Below are 20,682 nucleotides of genomic sequence, written 5' to 3'. Positions count from 1 at the left end.
TCAGGAAATTCTTCTGCTAACTCTCCATCTTAAAGCCATACTCTTTTGCCAATGTTACATCTGTGATATGAACCTAAGCTGGTGACTTAAGGAGAGCGGATGAACAAACATTTGCTTTAACTGTTTTTCTGTAAGATGTCAATGCGCATTTGTAAAATTATTTATTTTGCATAATGCACCTGGGTGTCACAATTTACATTCTGTGAGGTCAAGAAGTTAATGATGCAGGCTTCACTGAATATCCTTAGTGCATTTCCTTACATTTAAAATAAGATCTTTTTTCTCCTTCATGTCTTAGTCCAAACCAAATAGAGATCATGATGAGCTGTGGTGAAAAAGATCTCTTGCATCAGCATTTGGACTTCCCCATATCCATCTGTATGGAACAAGAGGGGGTTTTCTTATGCCAGTTACTAAGAATGTGGAAGAGTGCAGCGAAGTCATACTCCAAAAGAATTTAAAAAATAAATAAATAAAGACTATCAGAATTTACTCTTTCCTTTTTGGAGTTATACACTGGAATTACTCCAGGTGCAAAGCTGTAGAATTTCCCACATGTCTGGATTTAACGACCACAGTTCAACTAAAGGCCTTGTGGAGCAGCTTCTAGAAATATTAAGGGGATCATGAAGAATGTGTTCTTCTTGATCCCCTTAATAAGCAAGTCTGTTTCCTCTGTTGTGATTTCCCTGTTTCTTTAGTAAGGATAAAGATTTCTGTGTCAGATTTTAACATGTCTGAAACACAGGAATACTGAAAGCTGACAATGAACTCTTATGCTACTTTTTTAGTTCTAACTTCTGGATTGTATGGACAATTAAAGTTCCTGTGAAATTTTAACCAAATTACAGTAAGGCATTTTATGTGAATAGTTCTCCGCAGATTTTTCCTGGTTTTGAATAACTGCTTGTCTGGCTTCACCTCATGCTTCAAGGAAGGCCATTTCTGCTTGCCAACAAACTGAAGTTTGCAAATGAAACTTTAAGTGTTGGGATCATGTTTTAATTTGTTTCTCTTTGTAAAAGTCAGTTTTCTGTCTTAACCTTCATTATAGCTGTAGGGTTTTAGAACTCCATCTGTAGAAGAAGAGCTACCTAGAATTGTAGAAATTCATCTAGATTTTTGAATGTGTTACTATTAAGTGCCATTTGCCATTTATTTGTTAAAACGTAAACTGCTGCCTACATACAGCACAGGATTTACTCTCAGCAGTTCTTGTGGTCCAAGACAATTGTGAGGAATCCTGCTGCTGGGAGATCTGGAGCTTTCTGAGGGGAGTCTACTGCCATTTTGATTTCTGACCTTGGAGAACATTAATCCAGAGTGCTACATACATCAGCAAAGCAGTGGATCCTTTTGCACATTTTGTCTCTTTTTACTTTTAGCTTTTCATATGCTCCACCATTTTCTTTCTTGAGCTTCACACTGGTAGCACTGGGGGTGTAGTACTGAAGAAGCAAGACCAGATGTTACACAGCTTCCAGTTTTTCCTTATGGTATGGGGAGGAGTTTTAAGGTGCACTCATAATGATGGCAGGAAAGCAAGAACGTCATCTTTGTGACTTAAGGTTTGAATAGCTGCATGGAATCTGTTTAAAGTGCATTTCCACTTGGAAAAAAAAAAGTATATCTATTTGTCTTCAGTTTCTACTAATGAAATGTAATAATTTGTCCATAAAATTGAGAAATCTCAAGTCATTAGTTTCAGTATGTTTTTGATAACCGTGCACATATGAATTTTCAAAACAGTGAAAGTTCCTCATGTCTCTCTCTGCTATGCTTTGGCTTCCAAGTGGATTAAAGTGGATATTCCTGTAAAAGTGTGTACTGGGGATTAGTTGGCAGTTTTCCTATTTTTTACTGTTGTGCAATTATGGCCTTTTGACTTTCTAAAATAAAAAGTACCTATTTCAGATCAGTTTTCTGTTTGTTTTCAAAGGTCAGCACTTTGAAGGGATACTAGGTTGGTTCAAGTTGAATATTTCAGTTTGAACTCTTTCTGTGAAAAGTGAAGGGAAGAATAATTAAAATAGCTTGAGTTAAAGAGAAGCTCTGTTAAGTAGCAGCTTTGCTCCAGAAAGATCTGCGAGTGATTAAAGTTATGGGGAGTATCTTATTGTGATGAGAGAAATAGCATATGGCTAAACATTGCTACCTTTCTTTCCACTAATGCTGGCTAGGAGTGGTACCCTGTGTAGTGTAGTAGTGATCTGCCAAATCACATTTCTCACACACAGAGACCTTTAAAAATGGAAAGCTCCCAGTTGTAGTGATCCTTGCATGGCAGGCTTTACAAGTTGAACTCTGAGAGTGTAAGTTTTACAGTATTACCGTATTTAGAATAGGATGTTTCCAAGGATGAGGCATCTACCACCTCTATGGGAAGAATGTTCCAATGCTTCACCACCCTCATTGTAAAAAATTTATTCCTTATAGCTAGACTAAATCTACCCTCTTTCAGTTTAAAACCATCATTTAAATGTGACTTGCCTACATAGTCACTGTGCCAACAAATTTACTGGGTATATTTTGCTCAAGGAGCTTGTTCAAGTTTCTCAATAGGAATGAAACTTCCACATAGCAATGATCATCACATAGGTAATGATTGTTGGTTTTGATTAGAGCCTGCTTTGCTTTCCAGCCAGTAGAAGGACACTTTTAACATAGTTGATGCTAATAACTGAGTCTGTCAATCATAGTTTCACATTGCTGTTTTATTCTATTTTGTGCTACTAACCTGATGTATTTCAGGAAACTTCTCAACAACTAACTCTTGTTAGCTGATACTAACTCTTACATATCTATAGATAAAAAGCTGTAGTTCCTTTGTGTTATTTCTGAATAACAGCTTTTAAATTGTTACTATTTCCCCAACAGTATAGGCACAGAGCATTTGCTGTTCACCTATTGATCTGACCGCTGTTATACATTTACATGGTAATGTAGAAAGTCACATTGGTGACAAGAACTAGCTGAGTCTGCATGTTAATTCACGCATAAGAAAGAATTGAATTTCTAGTTAAGGCTGAAAACATAATAATACTATGGTGTGTCTCATCTTCACCACCCACTGGCCTGATTATGTCCAAACATAAAAATCCAGTTCTGAAGTTTATAGCATTTAATTTATGGACAAGCAAGCTTTTGCACTAGAATTGTGAATTGATAAGTAAGAAAGTTACTACTATTTTGGTAACTGTAATTAGAAAACGTAGGGATCATCTACTTTCGCTTCTTAAATACAGAGCCTTTGAAGAAAGACAAAAGCAAGCTGAAGAGAAAGAACAAAGATTTAGACAACAAGTTCTGCTGCAGAGGAAAATGAAACTTCAGGAAGCAACTGATAAGTTCCAGCGTGCTCATCTGCCTTTTTCTCAGCACAAACAAATAGGTTTGTAAATTAAAATTTAACTATTATTCATAATACAGTTGGGTTTTGTATTAATAGGATATAATTGAGGTAAACAGAACTATTAACTTCACTCTAATTGAATTCATATAAGAGCAATTTAACTGTCTGAAGCTCAGATCTGATGCATAGGACAAAATTGGGTAGAAGGAATTAAAACAAAGCTATTTTTTTTTTCCTGAAAATTGTATTGTGAGGTATTTCATTATATTCCTGTCACAGTAAGTACATCACCTCCTTGCGATATTGTGTTTTTTCCCCACTTCTTTCACTGCGGTGTGCTCACTGCTTACAATACTGTGCTTTCACAGCTGGGTGTGAAGTGTTACAAGGTCCCTGAAAGTTACTATGGTAATATAATGATCTGCTATTTGAACCTCCCAATGTGAAATAATTTAGAATGTGCATTTTGTTTATCATTAAATAAAAGCAGTCCTAACATATATTTACTGTGTTACATAACTTCTGCTGAATTAGTCAGCTTCTTAAGCTGTTCTCTTGCTGCTGGGAAGTAATGATCACTTCAACTCCATTCCTGCTTTCTTGGAATCAGCACTGATTGGCAGGAGTTTTTAACAGCATCAGCCAAGTCTGATTTCCAGTCAGCTTTCCAGCGTTGAAATTCTTAAGATATGGTATATTACTTAGGTATTCTTTAACAGATTTACTCTCCCAACGGCAGTTGCGCCAACTGTGAGGTAATGTCTCTGACTTCAAGATCAAATGTCAGATTAAAATTACAAAACAGTACTGGTTTAGGGCTTCTTCATAGCTCTACTGACAGCCCAGACTGTGTAGCAATATAATGAATCACAATTTCTTTTCATAGGTTTCCTTTATAGCAACTCTGCCACTTTCTACCCTACTTCTACTTACTTGGACAAGGCAACACCTTGTGCCTGTCTGGACTCTTTCTCCACTGGTTTGATTATTAAGCTACAATTTGGCCTCTATAAAATATCTGCAAGCCATAACTTTGGCTTAGTCCATAAGCAGAATAATCTTCATGTAAAACAAAGTCAGTGTTGGGGTTTCTAACCTCCTACTTTTTCAGCAGTGCAGTCTGAAAATGAATAGCTAACCTGTTGAATACATGTGTTACTGTAAACACTGAAGTAGACTGGGGTTTTGCTTAAGAGGAACAAGAGTTGCTCTAGCATATCTAAATGAGGCTAAGCCACTCAGTTTATTGTAATAGTCTGAATTTAGGCTTCCAAACTGCAGAAACTTAACCAAACCATTTATGGTAAAATATTCCCATTTTTTAAATATTTTTTCCATTGTGTTTTTCACTCTAATCACCCTAGTCCAGACAAAAGCAGCCTCTCAGTTAGAAGAAGCTCTTGAACAAATTAAAGGATCAGTTTTAACACCAGGACTGCTTGCCCAGCAGAAACAAACCCAACTTCAGGTAAGCATTTCTGTTTACTCTAATGATCAAAGGAAGTAAATTGCTTAGTGCATTCAATAAACAGCAGACAATTACTCTTTAAGGAGTTGTAGGCCATTTCTTTTGCGGCAAAGAAAGCATTTCTGTGAACTGTTCCAGTGAAGCATTATGAAACATCCTTGCGTTGTTTATGTCCGTTTTGTAAAACAACAGAGGAGATGACACAAACCTTTTCCCTTCAATGGAATTCTGGGTATAGTCAGGCTGACCTAGTCTCCATTCAGTTATAGTCTGACTCAGATTGCCATGGTTATCAAACCATCTGCTGTTCTATGAATTATGAAGTATTTTGTCTAGATTATTTCTTATTCTCATCCAAATTTTTTCTTTGACAATCAAGGATAGTTAATTTGTATATTCATGCCATGATCTTATCTTTTTTCCAGCTGTCATTCCTTTAAATTTCTCATCCTCTCTATATATCTTGAGCATCTTGAAGACAACTCGGCCTGCAATTTCATTTTATATCACATACAATTTGCATTGCAGTCTTTTCAGTCTACCCAAGCACTTTTCCTTTTCATGCATAGTTTATCTATCTGGTGTATTTGGTATTTGTTCCTGATTATTCCCTTCATAATCTCTAATTTTTTTAGCATTTCAGTTCAGGATTTTATTTTTGTTGTTGCTGCTTCTGTTATTACTGTTATTTGAATTATTTTCTGCATGCTGTAAATTGAGCAGGTGTTCAGAATAGAGATAAACTCTGTCTAAAAGGAGTCTCCCTACTTCAGTGTGACCTTCATTGTGATGTTAATATTCAGTTTGGTTACATACCTGCTGCTGATTAATACATATGCAGGTGATAAACTGGGCAATTGTGACAATATTCCATAGGTCTTAGAGCTAAATGCTCATGCTATCGGCCAGTCACATACATAGAAGGATTGCAGCCATAAACAAAAAAAAAAACCAAAAAACTGTACCTTCTAAGTATAAATTGAAATTATGGAAAAAAAAAAAAATTCAGATCTTTCTGACCCCTGTCTCAGGGTTCCTGATCATTTGTCCTGCTTCACTAATAGCTTGATTAAGGAAGGCAGCTCAGTGCCTCTTCCCCTTGCCTTTATCTTTTTTTTCTTTAGTTTTCATCTCTTCAAACTGCTGCTTGTGCCTCAGGGTCTCTCACATTTTTCCCTCAGGATCTCTTCAAACGACATACCATTTTCCACAGTATAACATTGCTGTCAATTCATATTGATATTAGTTTTAAAATTCACTATCCTGTAATAACGATAGTGTTCTTTCCCTGATTTTCATTTTTATAACTCGATTTCCTAAGGAAATTAAATGTATGTGTTCATATTCTTTTACACTTTGTGTTCCCCTGTAAACAAATTTGAAAGACAGCTAAGAATCTCAATGATAATTATATTTCTACAAGTTTTAAATTGGCAATTGAGCAAGGAAGAAATCATGAGAAAGTGTTAAAAGTTGAGTCTGCATGGAGCTATTGGCAGGTCACAAGGCAGTCAGTGTGGGTAAGTCAGCACATGAATATCTTGCAACCTGCTCAGTGCTGCCTTTTTCACAGCTGGTTAGCTAGGAGGCTTTAGTAGGAGCCGTATGGGGTGGGTGCAGGAGGATGTAAGGAATATTGGGGGTATGGTAATAAGGCAAATAGAATTAAGTTATTGCAGTACAGGCTTATGTATAGGGGCAAGGTATATAAATAACATGAAATAAACCTTTGCTTATACTAATACTAACAATTTGTCTTCCTTCCTTGCCACCGAAAATACTCTGCATTTTTGTCTGCATCTCACACAATCCTTTACTAAGCACTGAGATTCAAACTGAACACATGTCATGTAGGCTAGATTCTTCTGATCTGTTACAGAAGATGTTATTGCAGTGTTGTTCTTTTTAGTGTTGGCCTGGGAGCCATAGTTTATGTGCATCATAGAAGTGGCATTTCTGTGTTTTCAGATGTGGTTTTAAAAATTGTGCAAAATTATCTTAGAGGGCAAATAAATTTCTTGCAATACAGTACAGCAAAGTAAGCTTTGATACAGAAGAACATTTTGAGAAGGTTCTCAAAGGTGGAGGTTCTTCAAAACTCAACAGTTCTGGGCTGTAAAGCTTTAAAAATGCCTTAGAATCCCTTTAGTTGGAAATTTTGTGTCAACTAATAACTAACTCAGACAAGGTAGTAGATCCCTTTCTGTGTTTCCATCTCTTCTTAAATTTCTATAAAGACTCAACCCAAATATCTTGCATGATCTTTAGAATTTACCCTCCATCAGAAATAGAATATATAGCATTCATGGGCAGTCCCCTTTTAAATGAAGCAATTAATATTGTATGAAGTATTCAAGATAAATATGGCTGCAGACCCAACTGGAGATAGGTGAATTTTATAAAGTTCTAGAGTTCTAAATGTCTATGTTTAAAAAGTTGTAAACAATTAAATTAGGCAATGGAGATGTATTGCCTCCTCTTCGAGACGGTAAAAGAAATCCAGAAACACCTAATGAGCAAGAGAATCATAGAATCAACTAAGTTGGAATAAACCTTTAAGATCATCAAGTCCAACCATTACCCCAGGGCTGCCAAGGCTATATGTAAGAATTGTATATCAGAAAGGCATCCTGGGAATGTTGAAAAGCATCTTCATATTGAATGGACAATAAGGTTTAGTTTGTTACTCAAAATCCAGTGATTGTTGAGGCAAAGTATCTTTTTAAATATTGGACCTGATCAACCTGGTAAAATAAAAACTGGATCTCTCCTTGTTGGTAAAGGAATAGCCATTTTGCAAGTAACTTCACTGGAGGTTTATACCAATAATCTATTTCCAAGATCTTTTCTCCTTCTACCACCATTTGTAGTAATTGTGAAGTACAACAAATACTTGATCCTAAACCAGCGAGACATAGGCTTGGCTTTCTACTCAATTGTAAGGGTTAATAGTTCTACTGAACAGATATCAGAATTCAAAGCATGGATCTAGTGAGAGATTTCTGTAAGTGCCACTTTGGATATGCCAGACCAAGGGCATTTAGGGCCCTTGGTCTGGCATTTAGAACCAGGTTGGAGCCAAAAGCCAGGATCTTTTGCTAAACTGTTCCACCTCGTAAGTCAAGCATAGCTGGCAACCTGTTAATCATTATACTTCCAGAAGTCTAACACTTAATCTACCTATGGGCTGTTGTGTTTTGGTTTGCGGGTTATTTTTGCTTTTTTTTTAAGGCCTACCTTTCTTACTGGTTAAAGCTACTTTGTCATCCTTGATATCTACCTAGGTCTTGCTGCTGCTTTTCCAAAGCTTGTTCCTATTCCTGTTCCTAGTGACTTTACCTAGCCTCATTCCAGTTCTGTCTGCTTTTTATTCTTTAATTTATCTTGTTACATGCTTCCTGTCTTCCTAGCCACATTTTTCTTGTCATTTGGCTTCACATGCTTCTTGGTTTCTTCGATTTCTGGGTGTCAACCAGACCTATAGTTCTTGCCAGTTCTCATCCTACGGTTTCCTCTATCTAACTTACCAGGCCAGGCTCACCCTGACAACAGTACCCAGCTACACCAGCTACTCCAAAGATTTTTTTTTTTCAGGTAGTAATATAAATTCCTTAGTGTCCCCCTTTACTGACATTACCTGTCATCAGTATATTAGGGCTCTCTAGATACTACAAAGCCTTCTTGCTATTTGAAGGGTATATCTGACAACATCAGTATACAGCTATGCTCTATGTAAACCAACCTTATGGAAAAATTAAGGCCATTTTGCTTGTTTAAAAAAAAAAACAAACACTACACACGTACATACACACACACACACAAAAAAAAAAGCCACCAAAGAAACAAAACAGAAAAAAAAAAAAAAAAAGAAGCCAAAAACCCCACAACAAAATCAAACACTCCATGTTCCATTTCTGTAAATGACCAAACTGTTGGCTGACATTTTCCAGATTAATTCAGCCTGAGGCAGTGACCCAACAACCCAATCAGAAAAGTCTGACTATTTATAAATAGCAGAAGAGAAGGTTTAAAATTGAAAGTGTTGGACAGTTTTAGCACCACCTGTAGTTAGGTATAGTATAGCTGTCCTTCACTTTCCAGGCATTTATTGATGATGTGTACTTTTGGACAGGGACATGTTTAACAGTGTACAGTTGACGCATAGAAATAAGCCAAAGTAATAAGTTATTTGCTTGCATCAAGAACCGCAGATGACACTTCATCCTCATCAGCATCTAGAAACAGTTTTTGCCATCAGAAGCAGATTTCAGCAATGGTTGGCTGGGATAAAACAATACAAGAGAGCAGTAGAACAAACATGGATAGTAACCAACTTCTCTTCCAGAAAAATCTGAAAGAAATGCAACAGCTCCTTGAAAAACAGCATCTCAGCAATGTGGAGGTATGATATTTCCATGTGATTCATTACATGCTGCTTCTTAAATGTAGTCAAAAGTGTCTTGAAGGTGATAAAAATGGAACATCTATTAAGCACTGTTTACCAAGCAGACACCACCTGAGAGCACACTATACTGTGCCAACAGATTATTTATAGTAAAAGTATGCATATTTTTCAGTAAGAAATCAGAAGTCTTTAAAAATATTTGCAAGACTGTTATCACAAAATCTTCAGATATCTGTCATGTCTGTCTTTCTGTGAATTTAAAATTTGTATGTCAGAATTCTTGGCTCTGAATTATCTAGCCATTAGACTATCACAGGAATCTTGTGCTAGCTCCAGAGTTAAACTGGCAGCTTGCAATTCACATTGCTTTGCTGATTGCTACAGTTCAGCCCAAAGTGCTATGGTAGTATAATTATTATATAAATATTAGGAGGGGTTGTTTCTTTTTTCCCAGTGTTCTGTGAATTTTTAGGGATTGACTTCAATTCTCTTGAAAGCCTTTTTTGTCATCTTTGAAATAAATGCAGGTGTTCTAGCAACAAGCACATTAACTTTCTGCCTGAACTGATTTTTTGACCCCAAACCAGTTTCAAAAGTTACTTTAGAAACACAGTGAAAATCAAGAAGAGCTCGTTTCCAAAGTGATTTCTTATGACTGCACTTTTAAGTGTGACTTTAGGTCTGTCCATTTTTTCTTTGATTTTGGACATACTGTCTTCAATATTACATTTTTTTTGAAAGAAGAGGACATACTTTTTGACCCATTCTTTTATTTCTGTAATATTATCTACTGATATGTGGACTTGTGGGGTCTGAAATGAGCTTGACTCTATGAATTACCATCCCTTTATGCTGGTGATGGCTAGAGGCATGGGATCATTGGTGGCAACAGAGCAATGGCTTTTCCTTTTAATACTTGTACATGGAAAACTCTTGAAAGACTGTATATGTTTCAGATGTATTTTGAGTTCTTTGATATTGATGTTTTCAGGCATATTCATCTCTGTCTTTATACCTGCTTTGTTCTGATGGGTATTCATAAGAATCTTGAGCAGCAGATGGCTAACACAGAAAATCTCATTCAGCTGAAGTAAATTTCCAGAAGGTTCAGAAGACAGAAAGTACACTTTGCAATGAATTTATAGAATGGAACTGATAAACCTGGATTCTAGATAACCACTTTCAAAGAAAATATAAAAAGGTCTAAGCTTTTATTTTTTTGTGTGTTTCATTTGTATAGTGTTTGCAAATTCCTCCTTAAATGATCATGCTGAATTTGGCAGTAGCTGCATTAGGGCATCTTAGAATTGGAGAAAAAATTCTCTTTGAGAAAAATGCAAAGAAAAGATTCTTCGTAATACATTGTAAGACAACTATATTGTAGTGTATTTTATCAAACACAATTATCACATTCAAATAGAATTCTAGAATCATAGAATCAACTAGATTGGAAAAGACCTTTAAGGTTATCAAATCCGACCATTCCTGCAGGACTGCCAAGACCACTACCAAACCGTATCACTGAGGGCCTCATCTCGAGGTTTTTGAATGCTTCCAGGGACGGTGGTTCCACCACTTCCCTGGGCAGCCTGTTCCAATGCCTGATCACCCTCTCTGTGAAAATTTTTTTTCTAATATCCAATCTAAACCTCCCCTGGTGCAGCTTGAGGCTGCTGCCTCTTGTCCTATCACTTGTTGCCTGGGAGAATAGACCAGCCACATCCTCTCTCCATACTCCTTTCAGGTAGTTGTAGAGAGCGTTAAGGCCCCCCCGAGCCTAAATAACCCCAGTTCCCTCAGCTGCTCCTAAGAATTGTGCTCTTTTTTCTAGGGAAAAACTGCCATGCATCATACCTGAATTTTTATAGTTTTTCTGAATGCTATAATCAGCTTTAGAATTTGTGTTTACAAAATAATGTATTTTTGAAAATGCTTTGATCCTGTGAAAAATTTTGCTTTTTTTTTCCCAGTATGTATTTTTCTGCTACCACTAGGGGTTGCTCAGCTTCTTCCCTCTGATAAACACTTTCAAATTGTAAATATTTGTAATTCAAACATTTGGACTTTCTTGAAGTTACATGCTGTGGACTCTGATTAGAAAAATAGTCAAGAAATGTATTGTCATTGTTCTAAGGCCTGAGACTTGGAAGTTTAATACTTGGATTGTGCTGATGTGCATTGTGACTTCCTATGATGCAAAATAGTATTTATAAAACTCTAGCTAATAAAAGTTATAATTTATAATTATTTATAATACTCTTACAAGAATAGGCTTCAGTATTCTAGTTACTGTCTGTTGTCCAAAGTCATTTCAACAGTGCTTGCCTTTCTGAAACTAATGTCAAAGTATTTCACTGTGCACATGCTTTGCAGTCTAACCGTCCGCTGAGATCCTTTGACCTCTCTTTGCTTCTATTTTTACAGGCCCAGCAGGATTATAAAGATTCCTAAAATTCTTTTCCTTCCTATAGGGCAATAATGTTCTATGTGGACCCTTACTAGTAGATTTGATGTCTTCCCTGCTTTCCATCCATAAAACTTTGTAGTTTCATTGATAAGACAAAGGTTTTAGTGACCCTTCCACCATTCTCCAGAATTATTTTGCTTAAAAATTCGAGAGTAGTAGATTTTATTTTGCACAAGTTATGTCTGAGCCAGTACACCAAATTATTACTTGTTTTATGTCTATGTGTTCCATTTTAAAGAAATTAATATTGTTAACTTTATTCACAATCAAAGGTTTTATTGCACTGTCCTTTCCTGGTTTTGTTGCAATTGTAAATAAGATCTTTAAGGTGGAGCTGATAGCATGGTCTTCAGCTAAAGCTGCATCCAGCTTTTCACCAAAAGACATTACTCCCACGTGCTTGTAATTTTTCTAAATGTTAACTGTTTATGTTGAAATTTTCCACTTCTGGCACCTGCCTTAAACTTAATAATTTAGAAATTTTCCATTAAAATGGCTCAACTGTGGCAAGAAATAGTATTATTCAGATAACTGTATCCTGGGCCACATTGAAAGAAGCGTGACCAGCAGGACAAAGGAGGTGATCCTGCCCCTCTACGCTCCTCTCGTGAGACTCGGTGTACTGTGTGCAGTTCTGGTTTCCTCAACATAAGAAGGGCATGGAGCTGTTGGAGCAAGTCCAGAGGAGGCCATGAGGATGATCAGGGGACTGGAGCACCTCCTGTATGAAGACAGGGTGAGAAAGTTGGGGCTGTTCTGCCTGGAGAAGAAAAGGCTGCGTGGAGACCTCATAGCAGCCTTCCAATATCTGAAGGGGGCCTATAAGGATGCTGGAGATGGACTTTTCATCAGGGACTGTAGTAATAGGACAAGGGTTAATGGGTTAAAACTTAAACAGGGGAAGTTTAGATTAGATGTAAGGAAGAATTTCTTTACCTTGAGGGTGGCAAGGCACTGGAATGGGCTGCCCAGAGAAGTGGTAAATGCTCCATCCCTGTCAATGTTCAAGTATAGGCTGTACAGAGCCTTGGGTGACATGATCTAGTGTGAGGCATCCCTGCCCATGGCAGGGGGGTTGAAACTAAAAGATCTTAAGGTCCTTTCCAACCCAAACCGTTCTATGGTTCTATGATTCTGTATCGTCTTTTCATCACCTCTTTAATTTGGTGGCCATACAAACTTGATCAGTAGAATATTTTTAAACTCTTCCAGTAAAATATATTATGCTTGAATTAAACTGTTTAATTGACCTAACTTTTTACCTCTTTTGTTTCACTTTTTAAACAAAATACTTGGAAGTAAGGGCTAATTCACAGACAAAATAGGTATAGATTGCAACACAGAGATTGTATTTTTCTCCTCCCTCCTTTAAATAATCCTAATTAGGTTATTAGAGTGGTATCTGTGAAATCCAAATTTAAATCCCTTGATTTGAAGCATGAATTTTACCTTGGCTCTCCTTTTTCTCCAAGCATATTGTACAGCCATTGAAGTAGTCAGTAACAGTTTTTCTGCAAGGGGATTAATTTCTTCTTGCCATAAAAAACTCCAATATATGAACTGGAATACAAGTATAATTTCTCAGAAGCTGAAACCCAAACCATGATGTCAGAGGGTTATTCTTACATTATTTCTAATACTGTAAAATTTTATATCTGCTATATCATGTGTGTTTATATACACTACATGTAGAATTCAGTAAGTCTCTGAGAAAGAACACAGAATGAAAGCAGCTGATGATGCAAACACATAGTTATGGCCATTGCCTTACTTATATGAGTGAGTTGACCTTTATGACAGCTAGTTGTTTGGGTTACTATGCTTTTGAGGTTGGGCTGCATCTATGAAATTGAGATGTTTCAGGTAACTGATGGAAAAACTAAACTCATTTTCAAGTGTGTTTGTAGTATGGCTGGAATGAGTTAAACACGGGTTCCTTCTGCAAGATGTATGACTATTCAGAGGCATAGAGAAGACCAGCATGGAAAAATGGAGTGCCTATGTACAGAGTCTGTCAAGAACTCATAGGATGCTCAGGGCTAGTTAGTGGGAAAACAGACTCTTAAGGGCAGGGTTAGCATAAAATGGCATTGGAACGGAAATCAGACTTGATTTTGAAGAGACCTTCAAAATCCTGAAATAGGTTTTGATGGTCACCTTCAATCTCTGGCGATTTTTTTCTTGTAACTGTGAACATTAACACATTTTATGTTAATCACTTACATTATGTGACAAACTCAAGTGATTGCCTTACTCATTTTCCTTTTAGCAAGATCAGGAGGGTTCAGTTTTTATTGGCTTTCAACCTATATTGCAACATACCACTCTTCCATGTTATTTCACTAATTCAAAATTCGCATTTGCTGTAAAAGAAAATTGAAATATATCTCCAGACTAAATTGTCTTACCCAAATATTCAAACTTGTTTTGACTGTGTATTCCTCAAGAGTATGTTGGGTTTTTTTTACCTGAAATAGTGATTTATTCCAAACCTATGCTGTATAAAATGACATTACAATTTTCATATATGACAATCTGGGTGTTCAGTCATTTGAAGATTGTTTTGCCTCAATTCAAAGCCCTGGTTGAACAGGTGAAATGTAGAATTGAAGTTGAAACAGCATTTTCAGTACAAAACAGTTATTCCACAGGTAGATTAATACATGAATAAGACTTTGCTTACGGATAACTTAGGATTGTTATACATACAGCACAGCTCACAAACTGCAGAAACAGGGAAACTGAGAACTGACATCTAATATATAGCTGCTCCTCCATAAAGGATAAAAGCGTATAAGCGTATACTTTTTCTCATAAGGATTGCCATACTTATTAGTGTATTTTTTGGGTTTACATTCAAATACATATGTCCTTATATAAAATCATAGAATGGTTTGGGTTGGAAAGGGCCTTAAAGATCCTGTCACTACATGCTCTTGGAAACTGTCCCTCTCCAGATTTCTTGTAGGCCCCAGTTAGGTACTGGAAGACAATTACAAGATCTACCCACAGCCTTCTCTTCTCCAGGCTGAACAAGCCCAACTCTCTCAGCCTGTCTTCATACGAGAGGTGCTCCAGCCCCCTGATCATCTTCGTGGCTATATACATATCTATGAAATATTTATATATAGCTATGCATTAAATTATTTCTGCCATACTTAATAGCTATTTTTTAAGTGATTTGTCATATTGCAACAGAGTAAAATGTTCATAAATGTAGCTAAAGGAGAGGAACAGAGTTAAAAATAGCAGTATCTGATCTTTAGTTTACTGCAGTTATGCTAATAATAAAATGCTGGCTTTTAGCAAGAGAGAGGAAAATAAAAAAGTTTGTGCATACTCTGCCAGGATGCTATACTACATTATGTGAATCTGGTGTTATCAGAGATAGGGTATACTAATGACTTAAGTGGATGTTAGGAAATCTATTGCTTTCTCATCAAGATTAAAGTGTCAATGTCCAGAGTAATTCTACCCCTTTGAACATGGCAGACCTGTGTTTTCTTTGTTTTTTTTAAGAGATAAACCTTTAGCAATGTGGTAAGGAAAACAGAAATTAATCACTTAAATCCAGTATTCTGCTTCTGTCCTGGTAGGCTCATGGTAGCCTGGGTACACAGAAACTTAATCAATTCTTTTAAACTTTTTCTTTTTTTTTGTAATATTAATTATTATAAACACACAGCAGCCCCTCTGTGGTATTTGAAAGCTTGAGCTTTGCTGTGTAGTTTATGCCCAATTCCGGTGTATTTACATATGGAAGTATGGCTCACAAACTGGGAAAGAAACACCCAGAATTCAGAGAACAGGACTTTTAGCAGAGAATAACTGGGACCCAGGAAACTGAAAGATCTTCAACAAACTTAAAGAATTATGCTATTTCAAACAGTGGCAAGAAAAAAAGTCAGCTTTTAAATTCAGTAGGATGTTTAGGGAAAGACAGATGCTGAAATCTTGTACATGTTCTTACAAATCATATTCAAAGCTCATAAGAGGAACGTGTGTGTTGAAAAACATTTGATTGAAAAAAATGGGATTTATAAAACAGGTAACAGAACAGTCACTAAATATCTTTTTCAAGAGAAGTGATTCTGTCAATGAAGCATGCAGTAAATGTTGGCAATTACATGAAACTGTCTCATTAGATAAACTTATTTCTAGAGAGGTAAAAATATATGATACTAGAAAATGCTTTTAGATGTATAGTTTAATGTTGCCTTGTGTGGAGGCAGGCTTTGAACTCTATAATTCTTGTGGGTCCCTTCCAACTCAAGCTATTTTGTGATTCTGAATGTATTTCTGTATCTGACCTTTAGAATTTCCTAGTATAAATCCACATTCTGCTTTGGTTGCTGCTGTGCAGTGCATAAGATAAGAGCGGAAAGATGTTAAAACTGTTCTACCTTCACAATGTATTTACATTGCTAAAAGTCAGCATTTTTATAGACTGCAAGAAATGTTTACTAATTTTTCAGCAAGTCTGCGAGATCTGCTAGGGCAGTCCCTCGGCTGAACTAGGGATTGTTTTTTAAATTACATTCACACACTGCATGGTTCTGGGTCTTTCAGGATGGATGTACTGGTCAAATAGTTTGTTGGGTTTTTTCTCTGATGCAACAGCTCCAGTTCATTCAAATCTGCCAACAATCTGTTATTTGTGTATTTGTGAATAAGAATCAACTGGGAAGACAGATTCTGATTCTAGAAGATGAAGAAATAGTTTCCTTCATCAGTTATTCTTAACCTCTTCCCCCATAAATCAGACTTTGTTGGAAAACTTTTCTGAAAAGGATAATTTCAGGGCTTTGAGTCTCCTCATTAAGACCTTAACTTCAGTGAGAGGATTAGTTATTTGTTTTAAAATGGAAAAAAAAAAGTCTCTGAGAAATGTTTCCATTTCATTTCTGTCTTTCAAGTAACATCTAGACACAGCCTCATCTATGAAATATTTTTTAAAACATCATTTTTCCTATAACCTGCAAATTTCAAAGAGGTGAAAATGGGTAAGTTTTACCTGATCTCCATTCTTATTTTTTCAGATAGCCAAAATGACATTGAACATAACATAGATTGTAAATAACTATGAAAGTTCTCATCAAATTATGTCTTTGGATTTTATATATAACATTAAAATGATTATTAGTTAAGCAGTTAAGAACTTCTAGAATTAATACTGCATATGCATGCCCAATTTTTCTCCATTTTTTGTCTTATGACAGTTTCCAATTTTACAGTCCCATACTATTTTTACATAACCACATCAATCAAATTTGCGGGGTGGATGGAGCCTGCTCAAAAGAAATTTATTAATGGGCTAGAAACAAAAAAGGGACAAATACATTGTGGTGCTCTGCTTCAACATTTAATCATTTAATAATTCTAATAGTATTTGAAAACTAGCGTTATGAACTCCAGTCGTGAATGATTAGGTTAGTCTGTGAGACTCAGGCACCTGAAACAGAGATCCTGAGAAGCAGCACCTGAGCACTGAGATGCTAAATTAATAAATAAAAAGCAATGGAGAGAACCGGTTAGCTGAAAACATGCTTCCTACAGAGTTCTGTACATTTACCTGAGGACTTCATTAAAACTGGAAGTCAGAACTTGAAACACTGAGATAGAGTGTTCAGATCACTTTTAAAATCATTCAGTACAGTATGGCTCACTGAAGTGCCTGAGTGCCTATGGGATTGGAAACTTGAGTTCTTTTCATCCCAAGAAGTTTGAACCTGTATTTCTAGCACCCTAGATGTGAATTGGGTCCTTTGAAATACTCAGGTTCATAGATAGCTAGTTTCTGTACCTTAGATAGCTTGGGCGGGGAATGAAGTACCTGGCAGTAAAGACTAGGGGTGTTGATAGGAAGCTTTTCTCTAGTCATCCTACACCTCTATAACTGTTTTGGTGTGTTTGGCACAGTATAATGGATCTTTTGTGCAATATAATCACTAAAATCCTTTCTGAGTGGCATTTGCTTTCTTGGCCAAATCTTCTGTAAAATCAATACTGTGTAGTGCCATGTACATCACGTTTTCGAAACTTGCATAGAAAAAAAAGTATTTATTTATTTGCTTACTTATTTACATTTAGTATAACTTATTCATGTAATTTTTATTATATATTAATTAATATAATTAATTATCTTAAAAATGCCATTGGTATCTTTTACTTCGCAAGGAATCTGAAATATAACATCCTATACACACACATATAACACACAAAAATTCCTCCAAATAAACCAGTCAAAATGATCAAAAATAGCAAGCAGTGTGAAAGGTGAGGGGCCTGGGTTTTCAGTATAGGTATTGTTTTTCTTCATTTATCTTCAGAAGAGTGTTCCCATTCACCTCCTGGAATTGTGAACACTCAGCACTTCTTTTGCAGAAAATGTCAAATATACATATAGCAGCTCTTTAGCGTAATAGCATCCTGACAGAGTCCTTTGGCAGAAAATTCACTTGTCAAGTTTTCTTAAAATTTTACTTGTTGCAGTGTTGTTCTTTCATTGGTGTCATGAAAGATTTCTTAGGCTCGTCCTTTCTCAGTGCTTTCCTGAAATGAAATGGCTTGACACAGCTGTTCTAAGTCTTGAGATATACAAGTGACCTCTTCAACTACTTGTAAGTGTTCCCTTTCCTAGAATACCAGGTATGTGAGCAGGCTGGGTTTAGATTTCATGCAGTAGGACATAAAATAATGCAGGCAACAGGCAATGGAAATAATTGTACTTGTATCACACAAAAAATAAGCAAATCCAGAAAATGGAAAGATAATACACTCTATGAAAGTTTTTGTTTCCTAGAATATTCTCACAGATTGAATCTAATTTAATCATTGGGATTTCCAGGTTTATTTCCCTATAGCTATTGATCACTAGAAAATGAATAATTCTTGAATGCTTTTTTAGGTCTGCAGAAGTAGTTCTAGTTATGAATTTCCTCAAGAAAATGTGACATTCATTTTCATTACAGAGGAGGATAGAAAGGCAAATAATATATGTAAATATTTTAATGAGAATGATAAACATCTTTAATGCATGAAAAGGTGAAATTGTATGAGACAACAAAATAAATGTAAATGAACTAAATTTGCATGAACTAAGTAAAAGTGACTGTCTTTAAATGAGGAATCCTTTATTCTTTAGTTCCTAACACTTCTGGAGGTTGCCTCAACTGAGATTTTGTCTTGCCATTGGGTTTTGTTTTAAAAGGAGAGTAAAATTTTATATCATGCAGGATCAAGTCTATTTTCAGCCTCTGAAATATAAATGGGTAGAATTTTTTAATCTTAATTTTTAGAAGTTTTAACATTTCTTGTACCCTCCATATTTACCAGTTTAAGCTAACCTGCTAGTGGAACAGGATTCTTAAAATCAATCCTTAGAAGATTTTTCCCCTGTTTAACTTGCAAATTTTAGAAACACATTTAGCTATGCAGGGGCAGCTTCCAAATTAGACAACAAGTGAGCCTGACACCAAGAATTTCTTTTTACTGTTCTTTTCCCATCTGAAAATTTCAGTTAGTTCTTAAATTTGCTTGATACAGAAAACTGGACATATGCTTTTTCCTTGTTTGATGAAGTTCAAGCAGAGTTTAACAATATAATTTAGCTAAACATAAAGGTTATTAAATAACTAACAAAACATTATTTATTCTTTTCTGTTAGGAAGACACAAGTTTGTACCTTTAGTTTGAAAATGTTCCCTAAAGGTAATTTTCCCTACACTTGGTTCTTTGTTCTTCTGTTTAGTTTCTTTATATCAGATTGTAACTCTAATAGAAGACTTCACCACCTTCTGAACATTTAGTGCAAGATAAGAGATAATTCAACCATAAAAAGTCTTTCAGGACTCACTAAGCTTTTTGTTTTACAATTTAAAATATTTGTACAGCTATGAACTATGCAATATTATGGTCTAACAATTTTATTAGAATTTTAAAAAATATGTTTACTATGAAAATATGTTCTTATTCACTAGCGAACTGTACGCAGTCTTTGGTAAGTTTTCTAAGTGTTAATTCTATCATAATTACTAGCAGATATATAATCACTTACCTAACAGATAAGTGATTACCTAACAGGTTAACAGATTTTGCTACTTGAAACATTTTCCATTTCAAGTCATTAATGAAAATAAGAAATCTTTATTGTATAATATTGCATACCTAAGTCAGCTTCTCTTAGCTCCTCATGACTTTTTTTTTTCAAATATGCTTTAAAATGAGTTCTGTGGAAGTGAACTTTCGCAAGAGTGTATGAGATTGTGAAAATAGTTGATATGCTTGTTTTCCTTTATGTTTATTTCTATTTTGAAATCTTGTACTTTCAAAGCCATGTATTTTCAACAGGGTCAGGCATCTCAGTGTTTGGGTGGAGAAGTAATAATGAAGAAAATGCCTGTATGGTACCTACATAATGTTGTCCCAGTGGTGGTTCAGATGGCACCAGTTACTCTTATTCATCACTGCATTAAAGTTCAACAAAGTTGGGGGAGTGGGTGGGACTCCCACATGCCCTTACAACTAATCTGTCTTCTTAGATCAGATGGTATTTCTTTCTTTCCAAAAGATGAGAAGCAGGGGTTTCACTGCGGAGAGGTGTTAATCGCTATGATTATAATAGCTGAGAGGTATTTTCTGTGTTTGCCAAGACAAGGCTTATCTTCATCACTTGTGACATTTCGTATGAAAATAATCATATTCAGTCTAGTATTATGGAAAAGTTCCAGTTTGGGGTAGACCCACTACCAAATCTGCCCTGATTTTCATGTATTCTCTTCTATTTTGTGAACTCGCTTACATAACCTTATAGAGTACAAGATGACACAGAGTGCATCCTGTGTCATAGGGCAATCCAGAAACAGTAGTGTTGTTCAGACAAATCTTGTTTCTTTTTTGATATTGTAGAATTTATATAAAACTTACAATTATAATTGTTAAACTTATGCAGCTCTTTCCTCTGAATGTCATCCCCAAACTGCGTCATTTCC

General features: G+C 35.8%; 1 protein-coding gene across 1 annotated transcript in view; it reads left to right on the top strand.

Annotated features, from left to right (window-relative positions):
• CEP126 (centrosomal protein 126) overlaps positions 1-20,682 on the top strand; it is a 41,163-nt gene that overhangs the window by 7,453 nt on the left and 13,028 nt on the right. Inside the window, 4 exon segments of the mRNA XM_061457826.1 lie at positions 3,246-3,391; positions 4,717-4,786; positions 4,788-4,820; positions 9,024-9,222. Coding sequence (XP_061313810.1) covers positions 3,246-3,391; positions 4,717-4,786; positions 4,788-4,820; positions 9,024-9,222 — 448 coding nt within the window.

The sequence above is a fragment of the Pezoporus flaviventris genome, unplaced genomic scaffold, assembly GCF_033815535.1.
Source record: "Pezoporus flaviventris isolate CSIRO_AGI_PZ_B2104156 unplaced genomic scaffold, CSIRO_AGI_Pfla_v1 ptg000025l, whole genome shotgun sequence".
NCBI classification, from domain to species: Eukaryota; Metazoa; Chordata; class Aves; order Psittaciformes; family Psittacidae; genus Pezoporus; species Pezoporus flaviventris.
The sequence above is the reverse complement of the archived record's forward strand: the minus strand, read 5'-3'. Positions and strand labels throughout refer to the sequence as shown.